This window comes from Bos javanicus, chromosome 9 (genome assembly GCF_032452875.1).
Source record: "Bos javanicus breed banteng chromosome 9, ARS-OSU_banteng_1.0, whole genome shotgun sequence".
Taxonomy (NCBI): domain Eukaryota; kingdom Metazoa; phylum Chordata; class Mammalia; order Artiodactyla; family Bovidae; genus Bos; species Bos javanicus.
Genome location: NC_083876.1, coordinates 98,874,640 through 98,895,358, shown reverse-complemented (window position 1 = coordinate 98,895,358; position 20,719 = coordinate 98,874,640). Strand labels below are relative to the sequence as shown.

The 20,719-nt window shown below is 37.8% G+C and overlaps 1 protein-coding gene across 13 annotated transcripts in view; it reads right to left on the bottom strand.

Moving 5' to 3' along the window:
• QKI (QKI, KH domain containing RNA binding) overlaps nt 1-20,719 on the bottom strand; it is a 156,081-nt gene that overhangs the window by 94,084 nt on the left and 41,278 nt on the right. For all 13 annotated transcript variants that reach the window (XM_061428516.1, XM_061428518.1, XM_061428517.1 and 10 more), the window contains one exon: nt 14,633-14,775. In XM_061428516.1, the coding sequence (XP_061284500.1) occupies nt 14,633-14,775 (143 nt within the window). The remainder of the gene's footprint in view (nt 1-14,632; nt 14,776-20,719) is intronic.

Sequence of the window (20,719 nt, the reverse complement as noted above, 5' to 3'; positions counted from 1 at the left end):
ATCTAGAAGTGACTAATTTCAGGCAGTACAGGGTAAAAATATATTAGAATGAGGGTCTGAGAAAGAGAAAAAGACACCTACCACAGAAAATCTATCAACAGGCCTTGCTAACCTCCTATCTTTATATATAGGCAAAGATTCTGTAAAGTTCATTCCCTCTCCTTTCCTCAAACAATCTGAACAGAGACAAGAATTTCCACATTCCATGCCTCACTGACTTTGAGTATTTTTCAGTAAAATAGGAAACAACCTTTTATTTTCAAGTTCAACCTAATGAAATATGTATCCATGGTCTGCTACTCAGTCAAGAGTGAAATAGATGCTATAATTTTTTTTTTTTTTTTCCTAAGGAGAAAGGGGAGGAGGAGAAAGAGGAGAAATTCTCCTTGCTCTCAAGAAATCTGTGAAAATGACTTTATTCTATTTGGTATCTTGACTGTTTCTTAAAATAAGTAACTTTTGCCAGCTTTTCCTCTATTACAGTTGTGCTCTATACAGATCTTATAACTCATATAAAAAATATACTTTATGTATCTGAAACAAGCAAAAGAATGTGTGGAAAAATGCAGCATGAATGAAGGTACTTCAGCATGTCATATAACGAATATGTAACGTCTGAATTTGTGCCCTCTGTTAAAGTGGTTGGCTCCACTCCTGATACACAAACCCTAAAGAGGCCATCTTTGGCACATTCTTTCTTTTCATATATTAAATCTCTTTTGCTAAAACCACAGCATTACACAGGAAAGGTTTTCTGCTATAGCTAATACTCCCAATTATTATTTACTAAATAAAAAATGTTTTAAACCAGTCAAACATTAAATCCGTAACAAAATTTTCCTAATCTTAAAAATGAACCAACCTCTACTGCACCACAACCAGCAAAAAACAGCTCAAATGTGTTTAAGTGCATACCACTGGGACTCAAATATACTCGAAACCATCAAGGTTGTCCTTCTCAAAATGGTGTAAGTAGAGAAGGGAAAAACTTAATCACAGCAGCTGCTTTGTCTACTGCAACCAATTTCCAAGTTAATATTGTTTGCCTTAATTCATTCTGTGTTGATTTATCATGCTAGTTCTGCAGCTTCATTCAATTAAAACAATGTCACAACACATTCAAAGAAAATAATTTCAAACAGCCTAAGCTAACTGCAAAATTTAAAGGCCAAAAGAAGGGAAAGAAAGAAGAAAAGAGGAAAAAAAAAAAAAAGAAAGACACTCATTAACCCTACTGTTTATGTACAGACCTCTCTGTGGCTTACCAGTTATATCGCCCTCAAGTGGCATGTTAATTTCTAAAGAAGAGGTCAACAACAATCATGTCTAATGCTATTTGATGCTGCTGACTTAATTTTAAATAGAAATTAGTTCTCTCAATGACAGAACATAAAGTATTATAGCAAATCTTTCCACTAACCTTTTAAGAAATGTACAATCAAAAATAAAATGTTTTGTGGCACACTATCAAAGCGTATTAAAAAATGATTTCCAAAAGCATTCATTTCAATGATACGCTTCTAAGACATGTTTAATTTCTGCTTAAAATTTTGGAAAAACAATTTTAAAAATGCAAGATGCACTTCTTTGGATTGTCTTTCGCACAATAAACTGATGCTCTGTTTTTAAATATTTTGTCTAGTATAGCTAAGGTGATTTTAAGTTCAGTTCAGTCGCTTAGTCATGTCCGACTCTTTGTGACCCCAAGGACTGCAGCACACGAGGCCTCCCTGTCCCATCACCAACTCCCAGAGCTTGCTCAAACTCATGTCCATCGAGTTGGTGATACCATCCAAGCACCTTATCCTCTGTCATCCCCTTCTCCTCCTCAGGGTCTTTTCCAATTTTAAGTTAGATATTTATAAATGTTACATCATATCATGTAAGCAACATAGTATCAAACACATACACACAAATGTGTATTTCTTGATAAAGTCTTCTGTTCGGCAGATAAAAATGGACCACTTCTAATGTAGTCAACACTAGTAAGCCATCTTATTCAAGTATGTAAGATGAGAGAAAAGTTATGACTACTTAGCCATACAACTGCTTTTAATTAAAAATACCAGAATATCTTGTTTGATTTGATTTATAGTTTCATTGACTCGACTGATGACAGTAAACGAGAAAAGGTTAACAATGCAGGTTAAATTTAAAAGTTTGCTACATCTAAAGTCCACTGTGAATAGCATAGCCTTCTTCCAATATTTGAAGTCATTATCCAATTTAGCAAATAAACTGCCTGGACATTTATGAACAATAAAGTTTCGACATACGTCTAGTGATTTTCACTTTCATCTACTCACTAACATAAATGAGAACACCAATCAACATTCACGTCAGAACTAAACCAACTGAAACCAGTATGGCCAGAGACATTAGAGTTTAGGGGAAAAAAAAAAAATCAACGAAAGTCTTCTGTTTAAAAAAAAAAATGAATATATCAAAATGTCATGTACTTTTGGAGAGACACATGTCTTATCCCTTCTCTATCTTCATGTTAATTCCAGATAAGCAGCCAGATATGTCTCCTTAAGGTACATAATTACTATAGGAACCATTCTGCAAACCAATCGTATATTAGGCCTTCATACACATCTTCTGTTGGTGGCACAGGACATATAAGAAGCATTTACACCAACAGATGCAAAAGTGAAGAAAAGTAACCAATAATAACCAAAATATTAAATTTATAGCATATGAATCCGGATAACCTAAATCATGTCAAGTCTTTCTCTTCTGAGTATAAATATAATTTGCAAAAAAGAGGAAACCATTCAAAACAAACTCAGGTTAATAAGATGATTATTCTTTAGGAAGCTAAATAACACGTACTCAGAAAAACAAGAAATTATCAATTAAAATAAAAGATATGAAGGCAATGAAAACCAACAAGGGTCTGATGACACAAACAGAAGACAATATCTGTGAAAGTGTGAGGCCCAAACCCTTACACACGAGGCCTTTTAAAAGATCCCTAGCTACTTTTCAAACCTTTATCTTTGCGTTTAGCCTTCTGTTCAGAAACATGTTGTTCTCTAAAACAGCGGGGACTTTGAATTTTTGTTCCCTGTAATACCTTTCTTTCTCTTCTCTTCTCACCAAACACATCAAATTCTCATTTCATAGTATTAAGCTCAAGTAGTCCTTCAGTGACTTCTTTGGCTGTTAATTCCTAGAGACTGCTGTTTTCCCCTAAGTGAGGACCCACCTCTTAAAGCCCTCCTGTCTCACCGTCTGCAATCATCTGCATGTCTTTTATAGAGCATTCTTTTGAAATCGGAAACCAGCACCGCGCGTACGTGTGTGTATGTGAATCCACAGTGCCTCACACGACATACAGCACAGAGAAGAAATGAACACAGGCAGCACAGGAACGCTCACACGTCCCAAAAACTTATTAAATGGACGCCTGTTTTCGGAATAAAATTCAAGTGAGAGTTAATGATGTCACAGAAACAACCGTTATTTCCCACCCCAAACTGGGTGGCCAGGCTCAAGTGGTATAGCCTCGGACTACACCAGACCCATTTCGTTCACCAGCTTTGGAGGGGAGAGGGTTAAGATTAAGAAGATTCTGTTACTGACTGCTTCACTCACTCCCAAGAGACACTGCTCTCCCAAAATGGGACAAAAAGAGATCAGCACCTTGACCTTTCCTGTAACACCTAACAGCCAGTAGCTCTGAGGAGCAGGTCTCTCTCTAATGATGCCTCAATATGGAAGCATCGTAAGCGCAAGGACTATGTCATTCAGCATTTCTTAGATGTTGAGTACTATGAAGTATGTTCTACTATGAGTGTTCCTCAGAAGTGAACTTCGATGCTTGGCACTTTAGCCACATTGAAAAGTGAAAGAAAGTGAAAGTGGCTCAGTCGTGTCCGACTCTTTGCGATCCCATGGACTGTACAGTCCACGGAATTATGCAGGCCAGAATACTGGAATGGGTAGCCAATACTGGAATGGGTAGCCACTGGGGATCTTCCCAACCTGGGATCAAACCCAGGTCTCCCACATTGCAGGCAGATTCTTTACGAGCTGAGCCACAAAGGAAGCCCAAGAATACTGGAGTGGGTAGCTTATCCCTTCTCCAGTGGATCTTCCCAACCCAGGAATCAAACCGGGGTCTCCTGCATTGCAGGTAGATTCTTTATCAACTCTGCTATCAGGGAAGACTTACCTGCATTAAGTCACGTAATCCTCACAACACACTAGAAGGTAGTTACCATTATCCTCTCCATTTAACACATTTGAGGCTACAAAAGTAGTCCCAATCCTAGAACACCTAGAGTCCAGACACTTCATCAGTATAGCATAAAGCCTCTCTTCTAAAGACCCTGATTCCACCAGGTGTTCAATGGGTAGCTCAAAATGTTTAGCACAAAGTCTAGAAAAACCCTCTTCAGATTTAAGTTGACTTTCACAATGAGCCCAAATGTAATTTATTTTCCACATATATCACAGAACATACCATTACCATACTCCTTTCACATGACCACCCCTTTTCAATATCCTCATCTGTCTGTTACTGACTAGGCTCAACATCCACATCCTTTGTACCTCAACCAAACCTTTCACATGAATGAAAACTTGTACATGATCATTACTTCATCCACATGATTCAATGGCAAGTATGCATAGACTTCAGCACAAGACACACACACAGAGAACAGTACAATTATTTGAATCAAGACTGAGCTTACAAGTGTTACCTCAGACCCTGCAGGTAAGTCTGAGATATCAAATATTTAGTAATCCTGACCATGTATTGATTATGAATACAGCCTAAGGCTCTTTGAAACTGGTTTCTTAAATTTTGCTGCATAAATATCACTCTCATAACTGCTCCAAAAGTACTAATACAGCTCTTAAAGAAACCTGCTCTTCTGGGGCATAAATTTTAGTTACATTTGACTTACTGGTAACTTACACTACCCTTGTTTCAATGTTCCTAAATTGTTAAGAACAAACTCAGTTCACAGTGATTCTGAATTATTCTAAGTAAAAATTCTAATAATTTTCAATTATTAAATTCTATTAATACAGTACGTTTACCATCTCTTACTCTTGGTTCCTCTACAGTATTATCCTCCACATGTAACAGACTACAAAATCTTAAGATTTTAATTTTAATCTGTTCCCTGTCTTTGTTCCAACTGTCACTGCCATTCTTCAGGCCCTTGCTATTGAAAGATATCAAAATTTTACAGTTTTATACTCATATCTCTTCATGTTTCTACTCATTTCTCAAATTTTGCTTTTTTATTTTGTTTAATCTGTCCTTAAAACTGCAAATTTGTACTGCTCTTATATAATCTTACAAATAAAAAGGCAAAAAAGTAATAAATCACTGTTCTATAACCCCAACCAAGACAACAGTGATAAATTTTTTAAACTCAAATCAATTCCTTACCAAGTAATGAAGAAAAAATTATCATACCAATATGAAACATGGGGGTGGCCAAGTTCATGGTAAGCAGGCTACTTATTGATATTGTTTTTGAATTTAGGAAAAGCTTCCTGGTGGCTCAGACGGTTAAATAATCAGCCTGTAGTGCAGCAAACCAGGGTTCGATCCCTGAGTCAGGAAGATCCCCTGGAGGAAGGGAATGGTTACCCACTCTAGTATTCTTTCCTGGGAAAACCCGTGGACAGAGCAGCCTGGTAGAGTCTCCCCAGTGGCTCAGTGGTAAAGCATCTGCCTGTAATGCAGGAGACCCGGGGTTCCTTCCCTGGGTCAGGAAGATCCCCTGGAGGAAGGCATGGGCAACCCACTCCAGTACTCTTGTCCGGAGAATCCCATGAACTGAGAAGCCTGCCGGCTACGGTCCACAGGATCACAGAGAGTCACAAAGAACTGAAGTGACTGAGCAACACACACATTGTAATCAAAAGTTAGATTTCAGGAATTTCCTAATTTATTATAAACTATTTAGTTCTAAAGGGATGGGTTTACTAAGACATATAACATACTTTACCAAAGAAGTAATTAAATTTAGTTCTGTGGCTAATCATTAAAAAGTTCTATTTCAATGTCCGCAGGGTAAAACCACGTCACTTACGTCTCCTGCCATTGGCAGGCGGGTTCTTTACCACCAGCGCCACCTGGGAAGCCCAGAAGTTAAGACAAATTCTATCAAAAGCTACAGTGGTTTTTTGCTCAAACTCAAATCAAAAGAAGGTATACATAATGAGTTCATTCACTCACAAAATAAACTTAGATCACCTATGTTAAGCAGGCACAAAAACGGGTGGCCAAGCTCAAGGGGTATAACTGTAGACTACTCCACACCCCATTTCATTTTCACCAGCTTTGGAAGGGACAGGTTAAGGATTAAGAAGATTCTGTTACTGACTGTTTCACTCACTCCCAGGAGACACTGTTCTCTCAAAATGGGCCAAAAAAGATCAGCACCTTGACCTTTCCTTTAACATCTAACACCCAATACCCCTGAGGAGCAGGTTTCTCTCTAATTTTTCTATTCCTTTGATTACTTCAGTGAGAATCTTAGAGATATGGAGGTTAAAGCCTGTGATGAGGTTACCATCTAATTCCTTAAGACCTCTGTCACAGTAATTTTAACCAAGTAGATCCTAATAATCTCTTTTTGGATAAGATAAACCACAGGCAAAATTTTCTATCTCAACTGAATTTGGAAAACATTTGCTTACAAGTAATTATTCTTCCCTAAAAACTAACTCCATCTTTTAGCTTGTTCTTCTACACACTAGTCCTTTTTAATATCAAAATGTTACTTACAAAAGAAAGCATTCCTATTTTAAGACGAGATTACTTTAAAAATCGTTAAACTTTGAAAAAACTTAAACCAAAAAAAACTAGTTTTCAGACTGTCTTGAAAGCTTTTTTGGAATAATTTCTATTAACATCCTAAGAAATTTAGTATATCTCAGACCACAAAGAGCCTATTAAATATCTGGTACACAGCAGGCCTTTGAAATATCCTTGCAGAGTAAAATAAAAATGAAACTTAAAAACCAAATGTCATGAAACTGACCTTCACTGAATTGACCTGTTTAAAGTTCTAAGTCAACAATAATAGTCTCTCTTTCTAAAACTTAAAGACATGCTCTATGTTATCAAATTGTACTGCTAAATTACAAACTCCAATAGGTTAATATGTAATCTGAAACATTTCACCATTTAATAAAAATATATTATCTAACCTTCTTCAAATCAACAACCTATCCTTAAGAGGTTTCTGTATAAAATATCAAAGAGAGATGTGCAGATGTTTTTATTTTCACTTGTAATTAAGATCATATCCTGCCAAATATCAAGGTTTAACCTAGGCATTGAAAAGAGAGACTTGGCCGATCGTTACATTTTTACTTATTGTCAATCAGTTTCTCAGAACATCAAAAGACCAAAGTAGTTTATATTGAGTCTTTCAACACAACAAGAAAGTCACAAAAGTCAAAGGACAAAGGCTTAAGTAAGGATAACCAACTGCATTGATCTCTTTTCTCCTCTTATAATTTCTCCAAAACAAAAGTCAGCTCAGCAGCCATTCTGCAGGTGACAGTCTTAAGAAACTGAATCTGACCAATAATTCCATACCAACTCAGAAGCTATGACTAGCCAAATTTTATCTGCAAGCCCAGGAGAAATAAACTGAAAAGGAATTTAAAAATTACGTTCCACCATTAACATAGATTATTATTAGGAGCTAGACCCCGGTTAGATTCCTGGGTCAGGAAAAGCCACTGGAGAAGGGCTGGGCTACCCACTCCAGTATTCTGGGGCTTCCCTTGTGGCTCAGCTGGTAAAGAATCCACATGCAATGTGGGAGACCTGGGTTCTATCCCTGGGTTGGGAAGATCCCCTGGAGAAGGGAAAGGCTACCCACTCCAGTATTCTGGCCTGGAGAATTCCATGGACTGTATAGTCCATGGGGTCGCAAAGAGTTGGACACAACTGAGCCACTTTCACTTTCCATAGAGAGTACCGTGAAAAACATTATAAACCCACGTTATTAATTAGCGTTGCCATGTTGAAGTCCTACAAGCTGGAAAAAATATTTGAAAGGGCATTTACCCATCTTACAATCTGTGTAAACACACTGACAATACATGTCCTCATGACAGCTTAGATCCAAGACAAACCTTTCAAGACTATAACTGTTCAAAATTAAGACCCATTTTTAAAACATCACAAAGTCAAATTATCTTCATAAAATATTTCTGGGAAAAGTCTCACTACAACTTAATCATGCCCGAAGCTAAAACAGTTTTGCAATCTATCTGTTCACGTATACACTAGGCTAACTAAGGCACCTGACAGCTAGCCCTTGCCAATGTTTGGAACTTGCTCTACCACTCTGGCACATCCTATAAAGCCGTTTCTCAGAGCACAGAAACGATAACCAGGCAACTTTAATGACACAATTATCACTGACTCACTGAAATACAACATCTTTGATTAATCAGAGTTAACTCCATTCACATACTGTTTATAAGATCGTCATGGATTCAAACAAGTCCTTCCTTAATAACTGGCCAAACCAACACTATGATGGCCTTTAATCTTCATTCCTGTTTGTCCTTTTATGAAAGTATGATAAATAGTCTTAAAGGATTTAATGCAACAGCTTTTCTCTTTCATACAATACTGTGAGCTCCTTCAAGGATGGGGATTTTTTCCTTACTCATGATCCTAAGAACCTTACTGAGTGCTCTATCAGATATCATATATTTGTTATCTTCATTACTCTTAAATAATTCTATGATGATCTTATAGACAAGGAAACATTCTAAAGTTAACATGGGCTCAAAGTCAATGTGACAGTCTCAATTTCCAGTCCCTTCTCATGTGGACGGAGTGACTTGGTAACACAGTTTACCAACCTCAGCACTGTTGACACTGGGGGCAGAATTCTCTGTTGTTGGGGCTGTCCTGTGCATTGTAGGATGTCTAAGAGCATCCGTGGCATCTCTACTAGATGCCATTAGTACTCCTTTCAAGTTGTGACAACCAAAAATAGCTCCAGAAACTGCCAAATGCCCCCGAAGGGCAAGATCAATCCATAGCTGACAACCATCCAGCTAAGGGAATGTTGGCTGAGGGAGAAAGAGCAGAGGTCCTTCAGGTGTTTAAGCAATTTGGCTCGGCTCTGACGCTCCAGTGACCTGCCAGGAGAAGGGCTTGCTCCAAGCAGCTGCTGCCCCCTTGGGCAGAGCCTAGCAGGAACATAAAGGTAACATAAAGGTAACCGAAACACCCACAGCTGGCCCAGCTATCCCAAGCTGGCTAAACCCAATCAGCAGAACTGCAGCCCACACAGTGTAGACTAAATAAAGAACACAGAAATCAATACTTGTTATTTTAAGCCACTGAGTTTTAGGACAGCTTACATAGAGCACTGTTGTGGCAATTGTTGACAAATACAGCCACTAAAGGAGTAAGCCAGGATTCAAAACCTGACTCAAAAACCCACTAGTACCTCAACTGTATCAAGCAGTTTTCTTTACTGAATTAATATTCCCACCTCCAGGATATGCTTAATACTAACAGAGATGCAATACAATCCACTTTATTAATAAGTATAAATACTAAAAGTTAAATCTGTAAAAAATTTTCAATACATTTTCAACAAGCTACTCATATTATCTTCTCATTCCCACACCATTAAGCCACTGATTCAAAAAACACTGTGGACATAATACAGCACAATCTCATTTCTCAAACACTAAATCTAAGGCTTCCTTCTCTTATCAGTCCCAGAGGTATACACAGCCAAACCCAAAACAGTATCTCCAAGTTTACACTTATTTTATAAATAAGTTGCTATATGTAAACTTAAAAGACAACTTTTTTTTAAAGTTCAGCAATATTTAAAAGACAAATTTTCATACAGATACACACAACAGATACTTATCGTACAGCTACCGTTTACTGGACATTATGCCAGGCAGTGAGACTATAAAAAAGGACACCACCACCCCCCTCCTGGAGCTTACATCCTGGCAACCTACACAGCATTATGGCATTTTCCAAATGTTTTACATGTACTAATTCACTTACACGTCCTCACAAGCCTGTTAGAGACCACCTCTATACAGAGATGAAGAAAATGATGACTGGATTTGCCCACAGCACAATGCAAGCACTAGGGCCAGCCAGGAGCTGAGTTCACACGTGTGGACCACTGCACTACCTGCCCCTTTGCAGCTTTACTAAAAGTATTTTCGAGTCAAAGAGCGTGAGTTCGCTCACAAAATCAATTCCTCGTACAAAAGGAGGAGGTAAGACAAACGCATATGTAATGATCTCTAAGATATATTAAGAAAAACAGGAACAAGAAAAATACATACTTGTTTCATTGTGACCAATACCTAATTCGTAATTCTGAAATAAAAATATTTTCTATACTGCCAAAATTTGACACTCTTGTTTCATTTTAATTATTTTCTTTAAATGATGAGATACAGTTTCTAGTACAGACTACAGCAGTTAGATACTATTCATTTGGTATGTATTGATAACCTCAAAGAGAAACTACATGCAGACTCCAACTCTGCCAAATTCTTTCAAAAGAAATTTAAAATCAAGGTATTAAAAAACTAGTCTGGAGGACCAAAATGGCTTGTATCTATTCCTCTCCTATAAACCACTGAATTTCTAATTTTAAAAGCTTTGATAAAATAGATATTTTGGGGTGCCAGTAATTACCCACAACTCATACACCACCTGCCTCACTGACACACCTACATATGGATGTCTGACTTCAAGTCAAAGTGAAGTTGCTCAGTTGTGTTCGACTCAGGTCTCCCACATTGGAGGCAGAAGCCACCAGGGAATCTCAAACTTCAAACTCCTGCATTGCAGGCAGAGCCACCAGGGAATCTCAAACTTCAAACTCAGCTCTAAGTCAGAAATGTGAAGCCCCACCCCAAACCTGCTCTTCCCTCAGTCTTTCACAGCTCAGGAATTGGTGACTGTTACTTCAACCAATCAAAACCTCCGAGCTACTCCTCTGAGTTTTCCCTCACCCTTCATATCCAATCTGCCAGCAAATCTTACTGGCTCTTAGGTTATCAATTATGTAGGATCTGAGTATTTCGAAGTGCTCTTGTTCAAGTTCCTCCTCTGCCCCTAGCTGGTCTCCCTGCTGTCAGTATCACCCATAGCCTTTCTCCACACAGAAGCCAGAAATAAGCTACTAAAACCTAACTGACCCCACAGCACTCCACAGCTTTCCATTTCACAGTCAGTAGAAAGTGAAAGTGGAGAGTGAAAAAGTTGGCTTAAAGCTCAACATTCAGAAAACAAAGATCATGGCATCCGGTCCCATCACTTCATGGGAAATAGATGGGGAAACAGTGGAAACAGTGTCAGACTTTATTTTTCTGGGCTCCAAAATCACTGCAGATGGTGACTGCAGCCATGAAATTCAAAGACGCTTACTCCTTGGAAGGAAAGTTATGACCAACCTAGACAGCATATTGAAAAGCAGAGACATTACTTTGCCAACAAAGGTCTGTCTAGTCAAGGCTATGGTTTTTCCTGTGGTCATTATGGATGTGAGAGTTGGACTGTGAAGAAGGCTGAGCCCTGAAGGATTGATGCTTTTGAACTGTGGTGTTGGAGAAGACTCTTAAGAGTCCCTTGGACTGCAAGGAGATCCAACCAGTCCATTCTGAAGGAGATCAGCCCTGGGATTTCTTTGGAGGGAATGATGCTAAAGCTGAAACTCCAGTACTTTGGCCACCTCATGCGAAGAGTTGACTCATTGGAAAAGACTCTGATGCTGGGAGGGACTGGGGGCAGGAGAAGGGGACGACAGAGGATGAGATGGCTGGATGGCATCACTGACTTGATGGACATGAGTCTGGGTGAACTCCGAAAGTTGGTGATGGACAGGGAGGCCTGGTGTGCTGCGACTCATGGGGTTGCAAAGAGTCGGACACAACTGAGCAACTGAACTGAACTGAAGTGAGTATCCAAAATCTCTATAGGATAGGCACTCTGCTAACTTTCTAACCTCAAATCTCACCACACTTTCCAAGCGTGCACTGAACTGCTGCTGATCTCTCTGCCTGGAACGTCCTTTCCCCAGATGATTTGAATGCCCTCCCCCCATCACTCTACTCTTGTCTCTGCACTCCCTTCATCTTGTAAGAGATTCCTTGACTGTAAATACATAGCCACTGTGCATCTCCTTTTTCCCACAGCACTGACAGGACCTAAAGAAAACATCCTCTTGCTTCTTGTCTGTCTCTCCTACTGCAATGCCTGCTCCTCAGGAGTTCACTGCCCCCATCCGCCTCCTGAAACAACGCCTGGTAAAAGCACCCTACGTGACAACCTGTGAGCCTGGCTTAGGATGACAACCTACACAAATGAGAGCAGGGCTTCTCAAGCTTCAGCGTACATGGTATCGTCCACGTGGCTTGGAAGGCAGACTGCTGAGCTGTGGCCCGGAGTTGCTGATTCAATTAGTCTGGGCTGAGGTTTGAACATTTACAAGTTCCCTGGAGGTGTGGATACTACAGTCCCAGGACCACATTTCGAGAATCAGTGAACTAGACATTGTTTCACTCCAACACACCTGTCAGCAACTGAAGCTGACCATGACAATGAATCTCAACTGGTGGAAAAAGACAGGAATATAGTAAAAAGGTGCCTCCCCGCTTTGGATCCACAACATAAAACACATCTCTTCTGACTTAGAGGATTATACAGGACTTGTGTCTTTTAAGTAATGCAATAGAAACATCACTCTGTACATGACATTTTTTTTGAGAATGGGGATCAGGCAAGTTAAGGTTATATTCTCTAACACAGTCTCATGCTCTTACACAGTCTACGTTAAAGATTACTGCTGGATCTTTATCCTTTAAACAAGCAGATGAGAAGGTCGCTATCTTTTAAAGAGATAATGAAACACAAAAGTAGTAGACACCAACCGGGATGGACAGCTGTCCAAATCACAATTTACCATCCCTAAAAATAATCCAATACCCAGGGTGGTCTAGGTTATGTCAGTTAATCCCAGGCCTTACTCATGGCAAACTGGCCCAAAATACATTCTCTCTCCTAAGAATATGAAGTTTAAAAATAAAATCTGAGAGGCATGATGTCTAATTATGCAGCACATGGAATGCTGCTCAATGTTACCTGGCAGCCTGGATGGAATCGGAGTTTGAAGGAGAATTTATACATGCATCTGTATGAACTACCACAGTATTATTAAATGGAAGTTAAAAACAGAAAAAGAGCAAGGCTCTCAACAGGGAAGGCCTAAACTTCCACTACTGAGGTTCTCAAACCTGCCCTGGTTCCTGTCTTATATACAGCTTTGTTCTCCAGCTATTCCTTTAACCCTTAGTACTACACCGAATTATCTTCCAACAAACTCCTTTTTGCCTAAATCATCCAGAATTATTTATATATTTGCAACAAAAATACTTATTAAAAAAAAGAGTAAATCTATTAACTTGTAAGAAAACTGTATTATTAATAGAAATGCACCTTATGTAATATCAACATTTTCCCCCATCAACTCGACATTTATTTCCAATCTCCAAACTACGATAGTACCCACATAATCAATCCATCTCAGACTGCACATCACATTTCTGACTTTACAGTATCAACTCCTTCTTGTACTTCCTTTCAGAAAAGTCCTCTGAAGCTCAGCAAAAAGACATCGATTTGCCTCGATATATTCAGCAGCTACTGGATGACTATTATGTGCCAATATTGCATGCACTGGGAATACAGAAGTAAATAACAAAAACAGGTTCTTAAGTACCTTATATTTTGCTGGGGTGAGACAAATTAAAAACAAAAACAAAAAACAACTAGATAATAAGTGCTATTGCAGAAAAATAGAGACGTATGTGAAAAAATGAATAACCAGATTGCTTTTATATTAAATGGTCAGAGGAGGCCTCTCTAAAGTGACATTTAAGCTAAAATCTTAATGACAAGAAGAAGCCAGCCAGTTAAGATCAATGCAGAGAAAACATAAAGGTACTTGGGCTGGGAATAGACTTATTCTTAACAGCCAATGTGACTACAGGGTGTTGAGGAAGAAGGAAAATCATTTAGGATGAGGTCAGAGACAGAAAGTACCATATCACGTAGGGCTTTGTAACAAAAGGCAAAGAGTTTTGAGCCTTTTATAAAATAATTGTATAGTATAAGGAGGCTATCCAGGACAGGATACTCAGAGAATAGCTGAGCAAGGAACGAAGATGAAAAAAATTATAAATAGTGGTTATGATAAAAATTTCAGCACTGCAAGGAACCTTAGCTATCAGAGCCTAGCCCCTCATTTTGCTGAGAGGATGATGCAGCTTCAGAGGCTGGGCCAAAGACAAGCACTAAGTTGTACTTGGTGCTTTCTGACATTCAAGCCAAAGCTCTTTCCATAATTCTGAAATCTAGAACTAAGTCTTTACTATGTGCATTTCCAAAGTGACACAGCAACATCCAAACAAAAATATATATTTTTAAGTAATTTTAAATTATTCGCACGTCTAGTCCCTCGTGTGAAATTTTTTTTAAGCAGCTGCCAATGCTTACCACCAGATATATCTCTTTCCAAAGAATGTGAATCAGGAAAAAAGCAAAACAAAACATTGAATATAAACAAAATATACTTACATCTGGGTATTCTTTTACAGGCACATAAAGTTTCTCTTGTAACTGAACAATAGGTCCCACAGCATCAGGCAACTCTGCACTCCTTTTCTCTGTACTGCCATTTAATGTGTCATTGTACATGTCTTTCCGTACTCTGCTAATTTCTGTTAAAAGTAAAAATTTTAAATGTGTTAGACAAAAAAATATTCTTACTAGTCCAGGAAAAAAATAAGTAAGACGGTAAGGGAGGGTTTCATTGATTAAGTGTTTAAACTTAAAGAAGTCAAGAGCTGTTGACCTATACTGTCATTCTCTGGATTAAGTCTGTGTATAACCAAACTACAGTCTTAAGTAAATTCTACCAGAAACCAAATTTACACCAAATAATATATTTTATTAAAAAATAACTTCAGAGCCCACACTCCTATTCACTGTAATACAAACCAGTTATTTTACCTAATTTCTCCATGCCTAAACAAATGATAGCTTCAGCCAAATACCTCCCCGAGAATGCCTACCAGACAACACTAATGCCAAAGGCTCCTTTATACTTCAGAAATAATCTGAATGAAATTCAAACTGGACCACTTCCTTAGATATTTTAAGTATCTCTGGAATACCCAATCAGAGATGTCCAATAGATACAGAGATTCAGAAGTCTGAGTGTGATACACAAACGTACTGGTTAAAGCTACAAGAACAAAAAAGATGTCCTAAGGGGGGATTGGGAGGAGAAAGAACTGAATGACCCTAGGAAAAGCAACACTTAAAGAGTAGGAAAAGAAGCTCCAAACCAAGAAGTAACGGAGGTAGATTAAGAGAACTAGGGAAGAGAGGCATCTAAGAAGCTATGAAATGACAGATTCAAGGACAGGGTAATCAACAGTATCAAATACCACAAAAGCATGGTAAGGTAAAGAGCAAAAAGAGGGTACCTTGGATTTGACCATTAAGTCAATGTTGATCCAGAAGTTGTGAGGAGAAGATGGTATGGAGGTCAAACTACACTGAGTTAATGAATGAAATACAAGAAACCAGAGATACCTAAAGTCAATGATTTTTAAAAAACAATTATCATGACAGCTCTCAGGTATAAATATGACTTCTTAAAAAAAATGGGAAATTTATTTTAATGGATCAAATTCTATACAAAGAAATCAATTCTTTCAAGAGTTCTTTATGTAGCTTTTACAATGTGCTAAAGGACAGGCCCTACCCTACTGCAATATACTAATAACAGCTGTCATTATTAAGTAAGCTGAATGTTTCTGTAACCAACTCTCGATATAGACTATGTCCTCCTTTGGGAAGAGGCTTGGGTCCATTAGTATTGATATTTAAAAATAAGATCCCAAAAGAACTAATTATTAATAAGAAAATTTAGATAAGATGACTAGGTTAAAGAATACATACATATTAATAAAAAACCACTTCACCTGGAAAGAGAGATACATTTACCACTCCTGTTATATTTGTATCCCTTCCAAACATTGAATTTCAATTTATTGCTATTAAGGAACTATCAAAAGCAATGCACACTTTTAATTTTCTTAACTAGTTATTTAAATTGCTTTCAGTTAAATAAAATCCACTACAGTAAAAAGGCATGATCAAAGATGTTTTTACCCAGCTTTATTAGTCCAACTGGTGAGAATTTTGCACTACAGTACACTTTCTACTTCACTGATGGCAATGTTCATTTTATGACAAATCTTATCTCTTAACAATTTGCTTGTTAAAGTTTACCAAATGTTTATTTCTTATAGCAAGTGATCTTTTGTAACAGAAAATCAAAAGAAGGTACCTTGTATTTAACTACATGATAGGGGCGGGCAACATTTGATTCTTTAAGTTCTTTTTTATACTTTTGCTTTCATAATGAACTCATCCCCAAAGATGTCCAATATCAAATCAGTGTTTATCTTAAAATTAGCATATGACAGCAATTCTCAAATTTCTAGTGACCAACAATTTAAATATAAATGGTTGTTTACATAATTATGTAATTATAGCACATAATTAAATGGAGGGCATGAGAAAAATTTAATCTAATTAAAACTGCACATCTATCCTTCAGTCCAGGTCTCTATGTAGAAGCACTTTCGACATTAGTTTATTCCATTAAAATTTCCTCTTCAAAAGCTGCCCAATTCTTATTATGAAGCTAATAACACTCAAATAAAAAGCTGACAATAGCATAAAAGGAAACCATACACAAAATCTGCTTACAGACGGAGATGGAAACATCCTAAATGCACAGACATCACTGGCACAATGCACTAAGACAAGGTGGATTTTACACCATGAATGCAACAATAATTCAGTATTTTTTTAATCTATTAACATAGTAATACATAGGCTGCAGAGGAAAAAGTGATTTTCAGGTAAACAAATTTATCTAACTTAGAAAAGTTGAAATAATCAATTATAAATTTAAAAATTCAGATGACTGGATTTAAAAACAATATACAAAAAAACCCAGTAATATATATCTATCTGACCAGATGATATAATGGAAGAAAAGATACATTTACCACTTAAGCTGTATTTCTAGAAACATTTTTGTGATTATTTAAAAGTTCCATGAAATTTTGTTACCTATTATATCCTTGGTTCTTACAATAGTGGCTGGGAATACAGTGGGTCCTCAATTAATACTCAGTAAATGGGATTGATGGATGGGTGAATGGAGAGAGGAATGAGCCAGGTTCTAGGGCATTGAAGTTAAACAAGTCATGGTCCCAGCTCTCAAAAAATTTAGTCTAATATGGGAGGTCTATGAATACAGAGGCACTCTAAGGTAGAACAACAGTAAGTAAGAGATACGGATTAGACACAAAAGCAGGCATCGTCAACTCTGCTACAGACAGGGTATCAGGATCAAGAAAGAAGTCAAGAGGACAAGAACTCTGACTTTGTTTTCTAATGACAGGAGTATGTGAAGCAAAATTACAATGAAATTATTTATTTCAGTCTCTAAAATATATCACTCAATTTAATAACAGAAAAGAAATTACATACAAGACAGGACTAATGGAAATGAAAAGACGACTAAGACAGTTTGAGTTCACAAGATATTTAGAATTTTCACTGTGGAGTCCAACCAGCTGAGTACTACACCTTTATCAATAGCACCTTTCTAGCCAGAAAATCATGAGCACTTCTCGGCACATTACTTAGGACACTCAAGACAGAACAAGTTCTGATGCCAGTTCTAACAGTAACCGTGTCATTTTAGAGTCTCTTACTTAACCTCTCAGTGCCTGTGAAAAGTGTACGTGAAAGGCGCTCAGTCGTGTCCGACTCTTCGCGAGCCCATGGACTATTCACTCCATGGAATTCTCCAGGCCAGAATACTGGATGGGTAGCCTTTCCGTTCTCCAGGGTATCTTCCAACCCAGGGATGGAACCCAGGTCTCCCGCATTGCAGGCGGATTCTTTACCAACTGAGCCACAAGGGAAGCCCAAGAACACTGGAGTGGGTAGCCTATCCCTTCTCCAGGGGACCTTCTCAACCCAGGAATCAAACCGGGGTCTCTTGCATTGCAGGCGAATTCTTTACCAAAAGTTTATCAGGGAAGCCCAAGAATACTGGAGTGGGTAGCCTGTACTTCATATAATTAAAGGTTGCTTATCGAATGATGGTGACTGAATCCATTGGATTCCAACCTCACTAGGCAAAAACTCATTTATTATTTTCCCCATAACTCCAATGGTTTTAAAAGCTGCCTCCAAAGCATTTCATCCTTAAGGCTAGCAAGAAGAGCTTTTGTTAATGCTATCCTATCAAGCTGATATGATCACAGGCAAAGTATTACAGAACCTTGTCACAGGTATGGGCATGGGTAGCGCTCTAATCCCTTCGTAGTGGCGGGCTCACAGGTGTTCATTTATGAACCATACAAATGTCTCAGAATTAGTATGCTTTATACATTCTTTTGTTGCATCAAACATTACAAGATACAATGAGATTAATGTCCCCATCTCCACACTACCTTCATCAAACTACCACAGTGGTTTACAGAAGTAAAAGTTCAGAGCCATTTGCTTACTCACCGAGTATACAAATTCCTACTACTTATAATTACCCCAAAATAACCCCAATATCAAGAAAACTTGTTTTAGACATCTCTAAATTAAGTTCTTAAATGTTATAAATTTACTGAATTTTCTCTTTCCGGAAATTTCTCCCACTCACCCTCACTCAATACTCCAAAGCTCATAAAAAAGTTCTGAAATCTAAGTGCCCTCTTCTCTAAGCTCTATGACATAGTTTCATACTCTCTTACTGATTTAGGTGTAATTCATTTGTCTGTCTCTTTTAAAATTGAAAACCCTGTACCACACACATTCTTCCCTGACCACCAATGAGTACGCACAGCCTGAGGCTGCCTACCTCCAGTCCCAAACACTCCGCTTCCTTTGCACCTTTCAAGAATACCTTAATTGCTCTGGCCAGCACAGTGCACTGCTGACAAGGTCAAAGCTAAGTTTCAACCATTCCATACTTCTACGGCTGTTTCCTTAGACAGCAGGAGACAAATTAACATTTTCTCATGGTTGCTTTCTACCAGACTAATACCTTCAGACTGATGATAATCTATCAGTTGACATTCTTAAGGGATAACTATTCTGTGAGGCAAGGATCCAACTAACTGCAATTTCATACCACTCATATTTCTCTAACCTGGATATTAAAACTTCAGGCATACTTTATCAACTATTTGATGACATGTCAAGCTACACTAGAACTGGAATCTTCCTCTGGATCCACCAAAGCTAAACAGGAAACAATCACTTCTGGAATCTAAAGGCTGTGCTATAATTTTTTCAGCTTTGGGGAGTATTAACCTTTTTAGCAGTCAGACTCCTCTCATTTTCCATGTTTTCTTGAATTGATACTCAGTCATCACATTTTTTTTCAAATTCTAATACCTTAAAAACTATTCTTTTATCCAGTCCTGAAAATCTGCTTTGGCTGTACTGCTTTGTCTCTTCATATTTCTCTGCTTTAATTATCCTGATATTTTCCTCTTCCAAACTAAAGCTCAATTATCAGTCAGTGAATTATGCTCCTAAGAAGAAAAGCAGTTATTACACAGTTCTGTTTTATGCAACCTACTAATACCTCACTGGCCTTGAGTCATTCCCCTTTCCCCTAATTCACCTATGGATTTAACTAAAGCTTTGTTTTAGAATCATCCTTATGTTTCACTAAGCCTTAACTGCCTTTGGCTTTCAGCTCTTCCATCACCACCACTTTTACTGCATCTGAACCACTGTACGCGCACCCCATCCACTGCCACCTTACAATTCTGCACAGTCTTCAATTTTTATAGCATAGTTGCTTTACAATGTGGTGTTAGTTTCTGCTGTACAGCAAAGTAAATCAGTTGTAAGTATACATATATCCACTTTTCTTAAAGATTTCCATCCCATTTAGGTGACCACGGAGTACTGAGTAGAGTTCCCTGTGCTATTAAGTAGATTCTCATTAGTCATCTATTTTATACATAGTAATGTAGCACATTCTTTTAAAATCTGAATTATCAAATTAACAGCTAACCACTCTGAGGAAGAGTAGAGTGTCAGAAATAAAAACATGAAAAAAAAATACTGGAGAACAGAAAAATACAGGCTGAGACATCTAAATTACAAAATTAAGTAGTCATTTCCAGATCAGTAGAAAACGCTGTGTATAAATTCAATGCTACAAAAATGAAAAACTAGATAAAGAATAAAATATCGCCCTATTTTACTTTCTGATTTAGAATTTTAACAAAAAATTTAAACCAAGAAAACAAGATTAGGAAATATAAAAAATTTACCACCTCAGTAGTGAAGGAAAAAAAAACTAATAATATACATTTTAAAAAGGATTAAAAAATTATTTTAAGAATCTGTTAACAATGCAGATTAAAATGTAACTTTTCAGGGGGACATCCCTGGTGGTCCAGTGGTTAATAATCTGTCTTACAGTGCAGGGGATGCAAGCTTGATCCCTGGTCAGGGAACTAGATCCCACATGCCAATGGGCAGCTGAGTCCCCAAACCAGAGCTAAGACCTACCTGCACAGCCAAAAAGAAATACTTTAAGGATGACTTTTC